A 16,499-nucleotide genomic window follows, 5' to 3' on the forward strand; every position below is an offset into this window, starting at 1 on the left:
GAGGCACAAGCTTTGAAGCAGACAGATCTGGGTTCGAATCTCAGATATTAATAGCTTTAGGAAGTTACATTTCATTGTACTCAGCTATACAAGGGGACTAAGTGAGAGCTGTCTTGAGGGCTGTTTAGGTTTGAATGAGAACATACCTGTAATGTTCCTAGCACAATTTGTGCACGTATTTTATGCTTCTATAAATGGTAGGACCATATTTTAAGGTCAAGAAAAGCATAAGGCTGAGCACATGATCAGATCTAGTAATTTCCACTCTGGCACTTGGAGAAGAAAGCAAGTGAGTGCATCACCATCCTGGGCCAGCAGAGATGTCCCTGTGCTCTGATGAAATTGGAGCCCTCAGGGTTTAAAAAAAGAACACCATCAGGGGGAAGGCACCACATCTTGGCAGAAATGCTAACATACTTTCATCATCACCAAACTCGCTTCCTACCCCACACCCTGCTTCTATTTAAGTCCGAGGCACTCCCCGGGTCCCCAGTCATTTTAGCCAGTGCTCAGGCTATCAGTGCAGAAGAGAAGGGTAGCATGGCTGCGGGGGACAAAGAGAGAGAGGAGGGGCCGGCCAAGAGTGCCCTCCGGAAGATCCACAGAGCCACCCTGGTGATCAGCTTGGCCCGAGGTTGGCAGCAGTGGGCAAATGAGAACAGCACCAGGCAGGCTCAGGAGCCTGCAGGCTGGCTGCCGGGTGGGACCCAGGACTCACCCCAAGATCCTAAACCAGTGACACACCCCACTCCTGACCAGGAAGTTCAGAGTGCCCCAAAGTCTCCCTCCCTAAGGCCAGAGGGGCATGGAGACAGACAGAGCTCAGAGGAGGCCACTGAGGTCTCTCACATCAAAAGGAAAGAGGTGACCAAAACTGTTGTCAGCAAGGCTTATGAGAGAGGAAGAGATGTGATTGACCTCAGCCACAGATATGAGAAGGACGGTGGCATGCCAGAACCTGGGCAGCCAGAGGATGACATTGACCGGATCCTCCATAGCCACGGCTCCCCGACACGGTGGAGAAAGTGTTCCAACCTGGTGTCTGAGCTGACCAAAGGCTGGAAGGCGATGGAACAGGATGAGCCCAAGGGGAGGAGTGACAGCATAGACACGGAGGACAGTGGTTACGGTGGCGAGACCGAGGACAGGCCCGAGGAGGACGGGGAGCCAGTGGCCAGAATCAAACGCCCGTTGCCTTCCCAGTAAGTGCATTTGTCCTGCAGATGCTTGTACGGCTGTCGAGCCCCAGCCAGCAGGGAACCCAGAGAGCAGGGAAGCACCACCAAGGTAGAGTGAGACTCTCAGAGCCTGGGCCGGCTGGGAGGTCCTGCAGGAAGGCGTGCCCCTGAGCTAAAAGGTCAGTGCCCAGCTCAGGAAAGGGCTTGTGGGTAGAGGGCCCGCATTAGTCTGTGTGATCTGAACACTCAAGTTTTAGCCTCAACAAAAATGAAGCTTCCAGACAGGGGTGGTGAGTGCTTTGGATAAAATTTTAAAATCAATTGAATAATGAGTAGCAAACTGGCTTCTTTCTCTGCAGAGAAAAGTCTTGCTGGTAGATCAATTGGAGATACTTTTCCTTTGTCCCAAATCAGTCTAAGTTACATCAGGAGCCACATCTACCCAAGCAGTGCCCATGGAACATGGATCTCTATGTCCCTGTAACCAGGTGGGAGGCTGCTAACTAACTTGAGAGCAAGCTCTGAAGTCAGACAGACCCAAGTTCAAATGCCAACACTACCGTGACTACATATAACAATCCCATGTTGTATACTTGGAAGTTGCTAAGGGTAGGGCTTCAGTGTTCTTGTCACACACATCTGGTTATTTTTCTCAGCCCATTTCCTGCTGCGTAAAACGAAGGCAACAGCAACCTTTGGGGACAAACTGTATTGCCCTGAGAAAAGCGGATGCCGGTGAGCCTGCCAAACACTCAGCGGTGCCCACCACCTACGCTCACTGTGTGGGAGTCACTGTTATTCATATGGAGTCTATTAGTTAGCACTTTTTCAAACTTCCAGAAAAAATCTGTCATTTGTCAACAAAGAGAAATGCTATTAAAAGCTAGGTAATTAAAGTACCACAATCCTTAAATATTTAGATGTTAAGCACACACTCACACAGACTCAAACCTCCACTTTTATTCAGACAAGCAACACATGCTTTCTTTCAAGACACAGACTCTACTTCCACAAAGCAGAAAGTCAGGATATCTCACTCCACAACCACAGGGTATCAAAATATGGGAAGAGTCTCTGATGTGATGGATGCCTTCACACGGACTCCCTGCGGGAACAGTTAGGTGTGCGTGTTTTTCAAGTTTTATGAAACAACCAGAAAGTAAAGAACAGAACTAGTTACCTAATTTGACAAAGAGCTGCCCTACAGTGTGTGACTTTACAGGTGCTTTGAAAGAATCAGAACTACAAGTTTTGCAAACTTTCAAGAAAAATGAAATGGTAAAATGAGATAATTTTACCGATCCCTCCTGCATTTAGTGTGCGCTATGGGTATTTTGCATGCTTTTCCCTTTTAATGCTTATAACCCTATGAAGTGGGCAGCATCCCATTTCAGGAAGGAGAGCACTGAAGCTCAGAGGGAACATTTACCTGGCAGGTTAGTGACAAGGCTGAGACACGCCTGTTTCCGAATGCAAGGGCGCTGACTCTCATGCAGGGCCTTCAGGCTGTGTTCAGAGATTTGGGTTCTACTTGCACTAATACAGGAACTCGTAGTCAGAAGTAACTGTGCTACCAGAAATGCAGAGTCACAGTCTAAACTCTGGCCTTATGGATGAATGTGAATGAGTGTGTGTACACGTGTGCAAGTGTGCACGTGAACGTGCGTGCTAGAGAGAGCGTAACGGAGCCCAACAGAATGAGGAGAGATGGCACAGTGAACACCCTCCTGTCAGCTCATCTGCACTGGCCAGGGGTCGGAGACGACAGCCGGGACCGGTGTCCAGTGCACACACTCTTCTCGGTGCTCGTGTCAGCATGCTTCACGCGTGTGCTCGTTCACGCAGTCCTCATGACATTCTCCTGCGGTCGCTATGATCACTGTCCACACTTGATAGATGAGGACATGTCACAAAGAGCTATTAGGGAATGTCTGTAAGATTGCGCAGCCCACGGGATTCGAACCCGGGCATTCTGGCTCCAGAGCCCGCCCTCTGGACTGCAACTCTGCACTCTCTCACCTGGAAGTGGGGGCATGCATTCAGTACCTTTCTCATGGTTCTGGAAAGCAGGCATGTGCAAGGCATGGAAACCTTCTCAGTCTGATGGGAAGCAGCTTAAGCTTTGGATGAGAGATTTGAGTCCTAGTTATGTTGGCAAATCCTAAGTTTCTTTGACCTCATCTAAAAAATAGATATGACAGTTACAGTTATTTTTATATTAATTATGTAAAGCCATGGACTCAGAGCAGCTATTTAAAAAGTTATACTCATTACAATCGCAGGGGCCCAGCCCTGGTGATCCCAGCAGTTCAAGGTGCTAGGAGCCTGGCTCTCAGGCTTGGCCAGGGGGAGTGGGCATTAGGTCTCTCTTTCCTTCTTTGGTGCCTTTCCCTCAGTCTCACAGGACTCAGGGTACTGGAATGCTGTGAGCAGCAGCAGCAGCAGCTCTGAATGTCAGCAGTAACCCTAGCTGTGCTCAGAAAGCTTCCGCTGAACCGAATGGGACTTTTTGCCTGATGGGACTCTCAAATACTGCTTGAGAAATGAACGTGGCATTATTGAGTGAGCTTACAGGAAAGGGATTTTCACTATTTTTAATTAAACACCATTCTTTTCCCACATCTACCGATGGGGAGAAAAAGAGGAGTGATGAACATTTAAGTAGAAAGAGTTCTGTTGGTAGTTAAGGTAATAGAAACAAACAGGTCAGATTTGGGAAAACAGAGAGATTCCGTGGTTTTGCTAAGTGGGGTTTTATTCTGAAGACAGTTTATATGTTATACTTCATTTTAAAAATATTTAGTCTTTTGATTGTATAGCCATGACTTCCATCAGTCTAGCTCCTTCAGACACAGGAAATTGGATCCCTCTCGCACACAGAAAGAGTGAAGCATTCAGGCGCCAATGGCTCATCTATCCTTTTCTTCAAGTTTGATTCAGTAAAAACGACAGGAGTTGAGAACGATGGTGCCATTTTATAGCCAAGGGAACTGGCACAGAGACATTAAGAAATGTGTCTAAGTCACAGAGCTAGTAAGTGATGACGTTGGGAAGGCCAGAGCTTGTGTTCTTGGCCACGATGCTAGACTGCTTCAGTAGGGAACAGACTTAAAGAGTAAAATAGGGAATGGAGACCAAAGTGTCAGCTTAATTACTGGGATCCCAGTAACTCCCAAAGTGTAGAGGTTTGGGACTCACTTTTGCTTTTGTTCTTAGCAAAGTCCTTCAATATACAGGGGTGGGGAAAAAGGAGGTTTACAAAGAACTCTGTGCCAAAGTGTGCTTGAGTGTCGCAAGGAGACTCCCAGACTGTGTACACAGTGAAGGGCAGCCACTGCAGCACTTACCGATTGCACCCAAGTGCACTGGGCCACCGGCACAGGGTTTTCAGCTAATAGAGCGACTGTAATAATCACAACCTGCCTGCCTTTTTCCATCTGAACAACTGTACACCTACTTCTGCCCACCCCCGTATATTAAAGGACTTTGCTAAAAACAAAAGCAAAAGTGTGACTTTCTAGTACTTGCTCTCAATCCTAGAGTTTGGGGCCCTTTCCACTGACTCTGAGGACAGTTACTAACCTGCCAGGAGAATCACAGGCCTGGCCCTCAAACCTGGTTGATAACAGACGAGCAAAATTATTGATCAGAGATACTGACCCTGCCTGTTGAACACAGTCACCCTGCTCCTGATAAATGAGACCCGTGGATGTCATGCTCCCATGACGTCAAACTGGCCACACTTCCTGTGGAAAAGAACAAGAAAACCAGTGCACAGAGCACAAATTCTCCCCAGGACATCCTTGAGGCTGGAAAGGAGGGCTTTGCTTTAGGGACAGAGAAGTGGCCCTGGGCTGTGAAGGGAAACTCTCCTTTGCCGGAGAGTGTCCAGGTGGGCCCACCAGAGCAGCTCTCCAGCTTCTTCGTGCACATTTGAGACTGAGGCCCCAGGACGCTTTGAAGCTGGCGATCCAGATGAATTTATCAGAGAGAATGTTTGCAGTGCCAAGGAACTTGGTTAGGTTTAAAATATATCTTAGAATTTTTATTTTCTGTGGGTTTTTTTCATATTCCCTAATTTACCCACATAACGATTGCTCCCAAGCGATAAAATGAGGGTACAATGGTTGCCATATTCTCCACATGTAACTCAGGAGCCATATCACGTAAGACAGCAACATCAACCTGGTGTCATTTTTAAAGTTGAGAGATAAGGAATAAAGTTTAGAATTTATTTCAGTGAACAAAACCAGACTTTCCAAGATAGAATGCTTATAACGCCTAGTACAACTAGTTACCTTGCACATAACGGGACAGGGGAACTGTTTATTGATTAACTATAAGAAAACTTGTTTTGATAATGAAGAAACTAAAAAAGCTAGTCAGGACTAAATATTACTATCCCAAAGTATGGACATGATGTTGAATATTGCTTTGCTTTCTATAAATTTATACTAGATTGCCTTCCTAAAACTCAATCTAAACCATTATGTACATTTTTACTTGTAAATTTAAACAAAACAGGATATGAAAAATATTGATTCTTATATTGACTTACCAAGAAGATATTTAGGATATAAGACTCTTTAATTCTGATTTGATATAGATATTTTTAGACTTTTTAAGAATGGGAAATACAAAACCAGTATAGAACATTTGTAAGAGAGAGAAAATTAAATTCTCACGAAGGCATACGTCCTCCTAGTACGTTTCTTTATAGCCCTATTTTTAACATAGTTCTTGCCTATAGGACCAATTCCTTTGTTTTCCTTCTCTTCTGTTACTGGGATGACAATTTGGCAATACAACACATGCACATTAAGATTTAGAAGGTGCTTCTTTTAGAAGATAAATGTTTTTCTTCATAGATTTATAACCTCACCATCCCCAACAATTATTCCAAATGACACGGTTTCAACAATCAGGGAATCGAAGTTCCTAATTAAAATGAGAAGAAAAGATTGCAAATCTGGTATGACCTTTGGGTTCTGCAGGCCGGCCTGGGCTTTATTGAAGGCTATGCCTGTCGTGGATTGCCATAGCTCCCAGGGGGTAAGATGTTTGCTCTCCTTTGATAATGAGGTGAAGCTGCCCGGAGTCTGGGCAGCTGGACAGGGACAGTCTACGGAGAGGGAGGTGATGGTGAGGACCAGCAGGGCAGAGAAATCCATTTCACTTCAGTGTGATGCAATTCCTGGCACTTTCCCATATATGTATAAAATATATATATTTTAAACTTGTAATGATTGTGTGTAATTTTTGTATGCTGCTTCTTCCCAATCAACTTTGTCACATCCTTTTGGTCCACATGGCTACACAGGAGAGTAGTGTTATATGTAGCAGTGTAGTTCTAGTTTGGACTCTATTGTAACAGGCCAGGACTTTTGGAAACACAAAGCCTGGGAATTAATGAAAGTGTGCCCTCTAGTGGATGTCATTCCTCCTTTGAAAACAATGCTAACTACAAATGCATAGGCCTCCCAATCCCTGTCTATTAGCTTCCTGCACTGGGATAACCAGATTTCAGGAAGTGAGTTCAGACAGTGAATACTCTCAGAGTCCCACAGATCATGTTACCTTGTGAAGGCAAAGAGATCTAGGGGAAAGTCTAGATCAGAGATACAGAATGACAGGGAAGTGTTTTAAAGGCAAAGTGTGGCCATTTCAAAATTAGGCCTGCATCCTCCTTACACTATTGGTCTACGCTTCCCAGTGCTGTTATTTTTTTAAATAATACATCCATTCTAAATTGCAAGGATATGCACACATGTGACACACAACGCACCAAGATGCTGAGTGGCATCATGAAACTCAGAAAGAGCATTGACTTAAGTCTCAGTTGTGTTTGAATCCTGCCTCTGCCACTGGTTTAGGGCAGTATTTCATAGTGATACACAGGCTCTGGTGCCAGCTTAACGTTGGTTCAAATCCCAGCTCTATCACTTAACAGTTTTGTGACTTCAAGTTAGTTACTGAATCCCTCTGGCCTCAGTTTCCTCCTCTGTGAAATGAGCATACTAGTACCTGTGTCACAGAATGGCTATGGGAATATTAGTAAAAAGTATTTAGAAGAATGCCAGCATATAATATTCAATAAATGTTACTACAGCTAGCGTCTTTTATCTATGCAATTTGGTACTTTAGAATTTGTGGTATATCCTGATACTAGTATAGGTATGCCCTCATTAAAAATCCATGTATGAAAGTCTACATGTGAGTGAACATTACAGTGTGCTGGTGTAAGCCTTTTTACAGGGGAAATAGCTGGTTTCTCAAGTTCTATATAAAGTGGATTCCCTTAATACACTCCGGATTCCAGTTCTAAAATGTTATTAACATGCAATTTAAGACACATGTATTTGCATTAATTGTAAGGAAATGTTTTCCCCCTAAAATAGTTGAACATTATTATTATATAGTGCTTAAAACCTTCCTTTATCCAGAGAAAATAATCTAGGACATACAATAAACTAAAAACAATGGTGGGACTATGTATTTTTCTTCTTTCATTTCTATTTCTATTGTGTTCATATTCCTTTTATGATGAGAAAAGTAGAGACTCACATTAAGATGCATATGTGCAGAAGTACGATGAGAAAGCACCACGTGTGTGTTAAAATATCAGTATCTTGATTCTTCACTCTGTCTCTCTCTCCTTGAGGGTAAACCGATTTACGGAGAAACTCCACTGCGAGGCCCAACGGAAACACAGCCAAGTGCACAGCCTGAAAGGGAGATGGCAACAGTGGGCCAATGAACACATACAGTCCCAGAAGCTCAACCCTTTCAGTGAAGAATTTGATTATCAGCTGGCCATGTCCACCCGCCTACACAAGGGAGATGAAGGCTACGGCCGTCCCAAGGAGGGAACCAAAACTGCCGAAAGGGCCAAGCGAGCTGAGGAGCACATCTACAGAGAAATTATGGACATGTGCTTCATTATCCGCACAATGGCTCGCCACAGACGGGATGGAAAGATCCAGGTTACTTTCGGAGATCTCTTTGACAGATACGTTCGTATTTCAGATAAAGTAGTGGGCATCCTCATGCGCGCCAGGAAACACGGACTGGTTGACTTCGAGGGGGAGATGTTATGGCAAGGCCGCGATGACCATGTTGTGATTACTCTGCTCGAGTGAACCTTCGACCACGAAAGCCATACTTTGATCCACTATTGTCTTAATGCTAAATGCCAACTCAGTAAAAATCAAAATGCAAACTGCTCTGTAGTAAGTTCATAAATATTAAATAATTTTTCCATGAATGACTTTTTGGCACACTGTTTCTGAGGACGTTGGAAAACTTTGATAGAGTATACACAAACATTTGGAATTCTACTTACCCTTCGGGGGAGACGAAGGGGGTCTCTCACGCCACCATTCCTGTGACATCACTCTCAGCACTTACCCTTTTAGGCAAAATTATTTGGGTATTCATCGCAGAAATTATTGCAGGTCTTTAATGAAATAATTATTATATCTAAGAAAGCTGGATATAGGTGAATATCAGCAGAATTGTTATGATGTCAATTTTCAGGGAAAAAAAGAACTCCATTAAGTTTGGCAAAACTAAACTTAAAATTTTCCAAGAAGCTTGACTTTGTACTATTATTTTAATCATAGCACAACTTATAAAATAAGCACACAAATAAGTTTTCAAATAACATAATGAAATTGCTCAAATATCTCTGTGGGCTTATAATTTAATGTTTCTGAAGTTAGCTGTGCTTCTGTGTAATTTGTGCAAATCACATAAAAACAGACATTACTGGTGGGCATAGAACCAACAGAGAAAGCAGGTATGATCTGCTTCGCTATGAAAGTAAAGCGGAGGTGAGAGCACAGATTTATCTGCCTTTTTAGGGCTTCTTGCAGAAGTTTATTTTGTGTCAAAACCATACATACTAAGTCATGCTGCTTACATTTATGTCACTATACAGGGTCCAGCAGAAGAAATGCCTGCTTGAGTGTGGGTGGTAGGGTAATGATATGGGTGTAATAATTTATAGTTTTAATTTGAACACTTCACCTAAAATGTCCCATGGTGTGCTTGAGTATGATATTGTTATGTTACAGAATTACATGCTTATGATTTTGTAATAAAAGATTTTGTAATAAAAAAGAGGTGTTATTTTTGCTGGACACTGTATAATGAAATAGAAATACAGAAAATTCTACAATAAAGTGGAATGTTCATGTAGAAGAACCCAATAGAATCACTGGTGAATTAGAAACAAATTTGAGACATCTTCATTTTCCTCATACTCTTAACAAACTTTATAAATAATCTAAAAATTATAAAACAGCAATGTTAGTTTTGCCAAGTGAAAAAAGTATAGTTTAATATGATGTCAAAGAAAAACTTGACACTAATCTGCTACTTGGAATTTTTCCTCAATTAGATTTAATGTGCCTTATATCACTCTAAAAACAGAGTAAAATGTGAGATTACAATTTTTACTGAATTCAATAAAAATTACTAAATTATATGTAGCATTTTGGTGTTAAATATAAAAATTAGTGTCAAATTATCATGCCTCAAAATAATAGACATTCATAATTGTTAGGTGTTAGGTTTAATATAAAATATTGATTAAGCTACTATAGGAATTATTTGTTTCATGTATGATTCTCTCAAACTTAAATTCCAATAATTGCTTAAAGAAGGTTTGTACATGTTTTCATAATAAACTACAAATTAATGACCAATATTAAGTAGAATTTCATGTAAGATGTATACTTCTACCACAACTATGAACCTATGTCAAAATTTAAGGTATGGTACAAGAATAAAAGATATTTTCTTGTAGTTCCTGTTCTTGTGTTTGGACTACTATTTTTACTACTTCATTGGAATACAGCAAAATTACAGAGTACAAGTTGGGTTATTCTAGTCATCAGCGGAATATTTAGACCAAGGTTTCCTCATACTCAACTCTGGACAATACTAGTTTTTGTAGGCACTGAAAGATTCTTCAAAATTCAATTTGGTTGAATTTGAGGAAGGTGTTAAAAAGTCTTTTCAGCGAGCTTACCTTAACTAACACTTCTGAATACGGTGTGGCTGTGAAGTCAGAAAGCTAGCTTCCTTAGCGGAGAATGACTGATATGTGACATTTTTATCCTAAAAATTCTATGATAGGGAAATCCAGTTGAAAACTTAGGGCTTCTGTTGGTTGCTTTTCACCTTTAATGATATCTTTTGATGAAAAGCTCTTCAAATTATAATGTAGCATATTATTTTCTCCTTTATAGTTAGTGCTTTTGCGTTCCATTTAAGAAATGTGTATGTATCCTAAGATCATATTCCTCTACATTTTCAAATGAACAGCACTACTGTTTCATCTTTCACATACAGATCTACAATCTTTTTTTGTATGTGATGCGAGATAGGTCAAGATAGACACCATTTACTGAAAAACAAATCCTCTCCACTAAGCAGCAGTGTCATCTTTAAAAAAAAAAAAATCACTTCATTTCTGGACTTCATTTTGATTCATTCCTTTGTATATTTTTTCACCAATACCACATCCTTTTACTCAGCTTTTAAACAGATCATGATATCTGGAATTTAAGACCACAGCCTTGTTCTTCAATGTTGTCTTAGCTATTCTTTGCTTTTACATTTTGATACAAGTTATAAGACCAGCTTTATTTCCACAAAAATAAACCTGAGATTTTCACTGTCAATACAAACTGATTTTGGAGACCTAGCATCTTTCAATATTTTTTCCAATCATATGGTATTTCCTTCTTTCTTATGGGTTTTTGTTATATATCCAGTATTTTCAATGATATTACAAATGATAATATTTTAAACTTCATTTTCTAATTGTTTGTACATTAAAAGTGAAAGTTTTAATGCTTTAAAAAATATCAAACTTGTATTTAGTGACCTTGAAAAATGAGTTAATTCCAACAGTTTGAGCTTTTTGGAATTTTCTATGCCCACGATCATGTCATATACAAATAACATTTAAAATTCTTCCTAATCCTTATACCTTTTCTTGCTTTACTGCATTGGTTGTGACTCCCAGAATAATGTTAAAGAGAAGTGGTGATAACAATTATCATTATCAGTTTTTAAAAAATCTCTGGAAGAAACTTTCAGAAACTGTTAAAGATGATTGTTTCAGTACATGTTTTAAAAAGATTAAGATCCCTTTCCTACTCAGCAAAGGGTTCTTAATAATAAATGGGCATTGAAATTAATCATATGCTTTGCTTCTGTAGAGATCATATTAAGTAATTTTTTCCATTTATAGTTAACATACAGTGTTATGTTCATTTCAGATGTACAACATAGTGATTAGACATTTATGTAACTTACTAACTTATCTCCCTGGTAAATCTGATACCCATCTGACACCATAACTGGCAATGTGCACAGATCCCTTCCTCCTTTTCACTCAACACCCCTCCCATTTGGCAACCATCAGTTTCTTCTCTGTAACTATGAGTTTATTCATTTATTTTTATATTCGACATGTAACTAAAATCATGTTGTTTTTCTCTTATTTTATTTAGTATTATACACTCTAGGCCCATCCATGTTGCCACAAATGTCAAGACTTCATTCTTACTTATGCCTTAGAAATGTCCCATTGTATATACGAGGTCTGGAAAAAGTCCAGCCAATGTTAATATAAAGAGAATGGTTTGCATGACACTGATATAACCTGGCAGCCAAGGAGAGTGGACTGGAATGCACATGCGTGAACAATGACAACTTCACTGTACTAATAACTGGGGAAAGTAGATGCTGTTCAGTGAGTGTGTGTACTATGTGTACTATGTGTCAAAAATGGAATTCAAAGTGACTGAGCAAGAAGAGCAATGAATCTGCATCAAATTTTGTGTTAAGGTTGAACATTCCTCTGTGGAAACTATTCCGATGATTCACAAGGCCGCAGCTATGGGCAACTGGTGACTGGCAGCTTCACAACAATGCGCCTGCTCATGCATCATGTCTCATGCAGGGTTTTTTGGCAAAACATCAAATTACCCAGGTGACTCAGCCCCTCCACAGCCCAGATTTGGTGCCCTGCGACTCTTGGCTTTTCCCAAAATTAAAATCACCTTTGAAAGGGAAGACATTTCAGACCATCCATGAGATTCAGGAAAGTAGGACAGGGCAGCTGATGGCAATTGGGAGAACTGTGCGAGGTCCCAAGGTACCTTCTTTGAAGGGGACCGAGATGTCATTGTCCTATGTATAATGTTTCTTGTATCTTATATCTTCTTCATTAAATGTCTCTATTTTTCATATTATATGGATGGATACCTTCTAGACAGACTTTGTATAGACTACTTAATCCATTTATCTACCATTGCTTAGACTGCTTCCATATCTTGGCTATTGTGAACAATTCTGCAATAAACACAGGGAGGCATATGTTTTTCAAATTAGTGTTTTGGGTTTCTTCAGATAAGTACCCCGAAATGGAATTGCTGGGTCCCTCGTTAGTATTGCTACCCAGCTTTTTTTCTTCATTTTCATTGTCATGAATTATCTCTTTCCAGCCCTTTACTTTCAGTCTGCGTGTGTCTTTGTGATCTCAAGTGGGCAGCATAATATGTTTTTTTATCCATTCGGCCACTTCATGTAATTTGATTGGAGCATTTAATCCATTTACATTTAAAGTAATTACTGACAGGTATGAGATTGTTCTGGAATTTTAATTTTTTTTGGTAAGGATTTATAAAGTTTTGGTATAAAGTCATGCTGGCCTCAAAAGAAATTATCAGAAGTTCTCCTTTTTCTCAGTACCTTGGAAGAGTTTATTTAAGACTGATACCTTTTGTTTTTGGCTTAAAAAGTACTTAAAACTATCACCCAAAGGGACCAACCAACCATATGGACCTATTTTCTGCTTTGTTTTGGGGGGATTTTTGTGGCAAAGCTTTTTAAAAATAGATTCATTTTCTAGATTAAAAAAATTATATATTTTGTTGGGTCAGGTCTAATAAATTGTTTTCCAAAATGGTTTTCCACTTCACCTACATTGTCAAGTTTATTGATACAAAGTTTTTTTACAATATCTTATCTCTTTATGGTCTACAGGCTCTGTAGTGATGTCTCCTTTTAAATTTTTAATTATGGTAATATTTTTCTTGACCTTGCTAGAGGTTCACAATTTTATTGTTCTCAGATTTTCTGTTTTGTATATTTGTTTTAAATTTTACTGATTTCTGCTATCTTTATTTTGTCTTACCTTCTATTTTCATTAGGTTTAATTTGTTGTTGTTCTTTTCTTCTAGCTTTTTAAGACGGAAGCTTAGAGCCTTTGTTTTTTTGCCTGTCATTTAATATTTCTATACCCTAAAAATCTATCTCAAGATTTTTCTCTTTTTACTCATTCTATAATCTCCAAAGGCACTGTATCTATAGGATATGGTTTCAACATCTGTGTGTTGATTAAAATGCTTTTATCAGAATAGAGTATTAAATCCCTCCCCAATCTATTCTCCAATTTCTCACATGATAGTGTAACAAACTCCATAGCTAACCTAATTTCCTACCTGCTCTTTCTCCTCTTTGTATATCACCCATTGATAAATAATATATTCAGTTTCTAAGTAAAAAACCTGACAGCTACCCTTAACTCTTTCTGACATCCAATAACCAAATCCTGTTAATCCTATTTCCTCAATCTCTTTCCAATCCATGCCTCCTTCTTTAATCACTATTGCTAATACTCTTCAGGCCTCAACATTTTCCCTCTGGACCTCACAAGAGACTTGTCTGTCTCTAGTTTTTCTCTCTACCAATCTGTTTTGCAGAGATCTTCACGAAGTACAAATTTGGCCATGTCATTCCTCCATTCAAATTTTCTTAATTACTCCTTTAAGAAAAAATAAATTTCTTGGCACTGCACAGGCCTCTTTATGACATTAGTCATACCATGCTATGCACTCCCCATCAGAAAAACCCCTCATAATTTAAAAATATCAAATTACCTTCACTTTTCCCATGTCAGGTGCCCTCTTACTTTCCCACTTTTTAAACTGTGGTGCTCCCTCTACTTCAATGTATCCTTCCATCACCACCACCACCACCACCACCACCATAGTCATCAGGAACATTTTTTATACCTAATCAAAAACTTATTAGCTATGAAAATAAATTGTCAATAAATCCAAACTCAAATTTGTATTTATGTATTTAATTTTATTTGGTATATACCACTATGACCTTATTTTAATTGAAATCCAATACAGGATTTTTTTTTTTTTCATGATTAGTCAACTCCACAAAGACAATAATACTGCTGTGGAAGACCAAAGGCAGGGGTGGGAAGGGGGAAACCCGATATATTTATTTACAATTCCCTATTTGTAAACATTTAATCTATATACTGTTACTAAGTTATAACGAGAGCTTTACATAGACAAGAAAATGATGCCCTGCATTTCTATTCACATTCAGCAATAGCATATTAAATAGAACATCAGATTTTCTTTTCCATTAGCCTTATGCTTTCTTGAGATAATTATCTAAATTTTCAAAAGATCTAAATATATTTAAGTTCTATACAACTAAAACTACTTGAGCCAACATATTTGGCTTACAATTTCATTTTTAGAATAATTTAAAGTGCTATAAGCAACCTGGCAATCAACACTTTCTATAAGAACAAAACTACCTTTAAACATTAATTTACAAGATAATATACAATGTTTATCTGGAATAGCTGAAATTTCAGCACAAAGTCACTGTCACGTGTATAACAGCAGGATTTTGTTTGCATAACATGAAGCTTTGAAATTAACTGATGAATTATTGCCATAATGGCTTATTACTGGTTTCCTACAAAAGAGGATAAGAACTACTAGTATATTCTATCGTTTTTTTTTCCCTTGAGGTCACTTGACAGTAAGTTTGCATATTCAACAAGTCTACTACTGAATTACAATATTGTCTACTATAATCATTGCCCTTTTATAACAGCAAATGCTAAATGGTAACTAATAACATATACCACTCAAAAAAAAATCACAAGTTTCTTGTCCTTTTGAACAGGAACCTACATTTTGGGAGTTGGTGTGCAATAAGGCTAAAACAAGAGAACTATAAAACAGTATACCTGACACAAATGTTGAAGAAATATGCATCTGTTTCATAGTTTTTGTACTTATAATGCCCTGCTACACTACAAATATATAAGTAGAATATTTTCTTGCTTGAGATATTAAACCCAGTAGGATCATCAAGTTCTCATTCTCCTTTGTCACTCTGTAACTATTTACCAGTTAACACAGTGGTGAAAGCTTAGGCCCAAACCTGCAGGTCTCGTGCACTGCAGTCTGTTTCAACCAGAAATTTTCTCATCTTTCACTTTTATTAAAATGAAATTGAGAGTACCTGCAAAATTAATAAAGAGAATGTAGTGTGAATTAAAACTAGAACTCAGTGGTCCATGAAGTACGCATTATTTTGGCATGTGTTTTGTCCTTCTTAAGAATGGCTAAATTGAGCATGTTCGTAATTCACCTGGGCCGACCTCGTGAACTAGCAGTATCTGGTGTTCATTCACTCAACGCCCCAATGAGACTGATCTAGAAAAACAATCAATACAATGTCAAAAATAACAAGCCAAATGAGGTTCAACAGAAGAGCACCATCCTTTTCGGAGACTGAGATAACACAGAGTGCAGATGAGGTGGTCACTACGATCAAAATGCTGCCAAAATTCTGACAAAACTGAGCTTTTACTTGGCATGGACCCACGCCATGGTCTAAACCAAGATGAACCCTCACTCTGGGACAGAAAGGGCTTTAAAAAATAAATTTCAAATTATAACTGCAATAAATGGGGATACGGACTAATTTTAAAGCACAAGTAACATGTTACATTGTATTGCTTCTTGAACTTTCCAAACAATGCTTGTCCATGTCAGGTTTGGGCCATTATCCTGCTAAGACAGAGAGCATTATATTTACTCAAAAGCCCAGATTTCAATGTCCTGGATAAAGAAATCCTCCTTCTTAGAAAGTGTATGATTCCCAAACGTTTTACAAGAATGGCTTCTTCCATGGTAGAGATCTCCATCAAGCCAAAGGGCAAATTCTCCCCTGCAACACATACAATAGTTTTAACAATAATCTCTTAATACTTATGCCCCAAGTTGTAAAACAATAATTGCAGAGGTTATAAAATAATTTAAATGAGAGATTTCAATACCCAACAACTCTAAAATCATTAAAATTTCCACATCCTTGTCTATTGTTTTCCACACCAGCACAAGGTAATTTTGTTTTGTTCGTATCTCATTATAAAATCACTTACTATACAGATCACAGAGTAAAATGAAAGCTCTG

General features: G+C 39.1%; 2 protein-coding genes across 16 annotated transcripts in view; one reads left to right on the plus strand and one right to left on the minus strand.

The window, feature by feature from the left end:
- The first annotated feature begins 485 nt into the window (after positions 1–485).
- ABRA (actin binding Rho activating protein) lies at positions 486–10,337 on the plus strand. The gene is made up of 2 exons (XM_024572223.4): positions 486–1,202; positions 7,840–10,337. The coding sequence occupies exons 1-2, from the start codon at positions 541–543 to the stop codon at positions 8,315–8,317; spliced, it is 1,140 nt and encodes a 379-aa protein (XP_024427991.3). The 5' UTR covers positions 486–540; the 3' UTR covers positions 8,318–10,337.
- A 3,990-nt stretch (positions 10,338–14,327) lies between these two features.
- Positions 14,328–16,499, minus strand: part of OXR1 (oxidation resistance 1) — a 359,160-nt gene continuing 356,988 nt past the window's right edge. For all 15 annotated transcript variants that reach the window (XM_053929506.2, XM_053929507.2, XM_053929508.1 and 12 more), the window contains one exon: positions 14,328–16,253. In XM_053929506.2, coding sequence (XP_053785481.1) covers positions 16,118–16,253 — 136 coding nt within the window. In that variant the 3' untranslated portion in view covers positions 14,328–16,117. The remainder of the gene's footprint in view (positions 16,254–16,499) is intronic.

The sequence above is a fragment of the Desmodus rotundus genome, chromosome 8, assembly GCF_022682495.2.
Source record: "Desmodus rotundus isolate HL8 chromosome 8, HLdesRot8A.1, whole genome shotgun sequence".
NCBI classification, from domain to species: domain Eukaryota; kingdom Metazoa; phylum Chordata; class Mammalia; order Chiroptera; family Phyllostomidae; genus Desmodus; species Desmodus rotundus.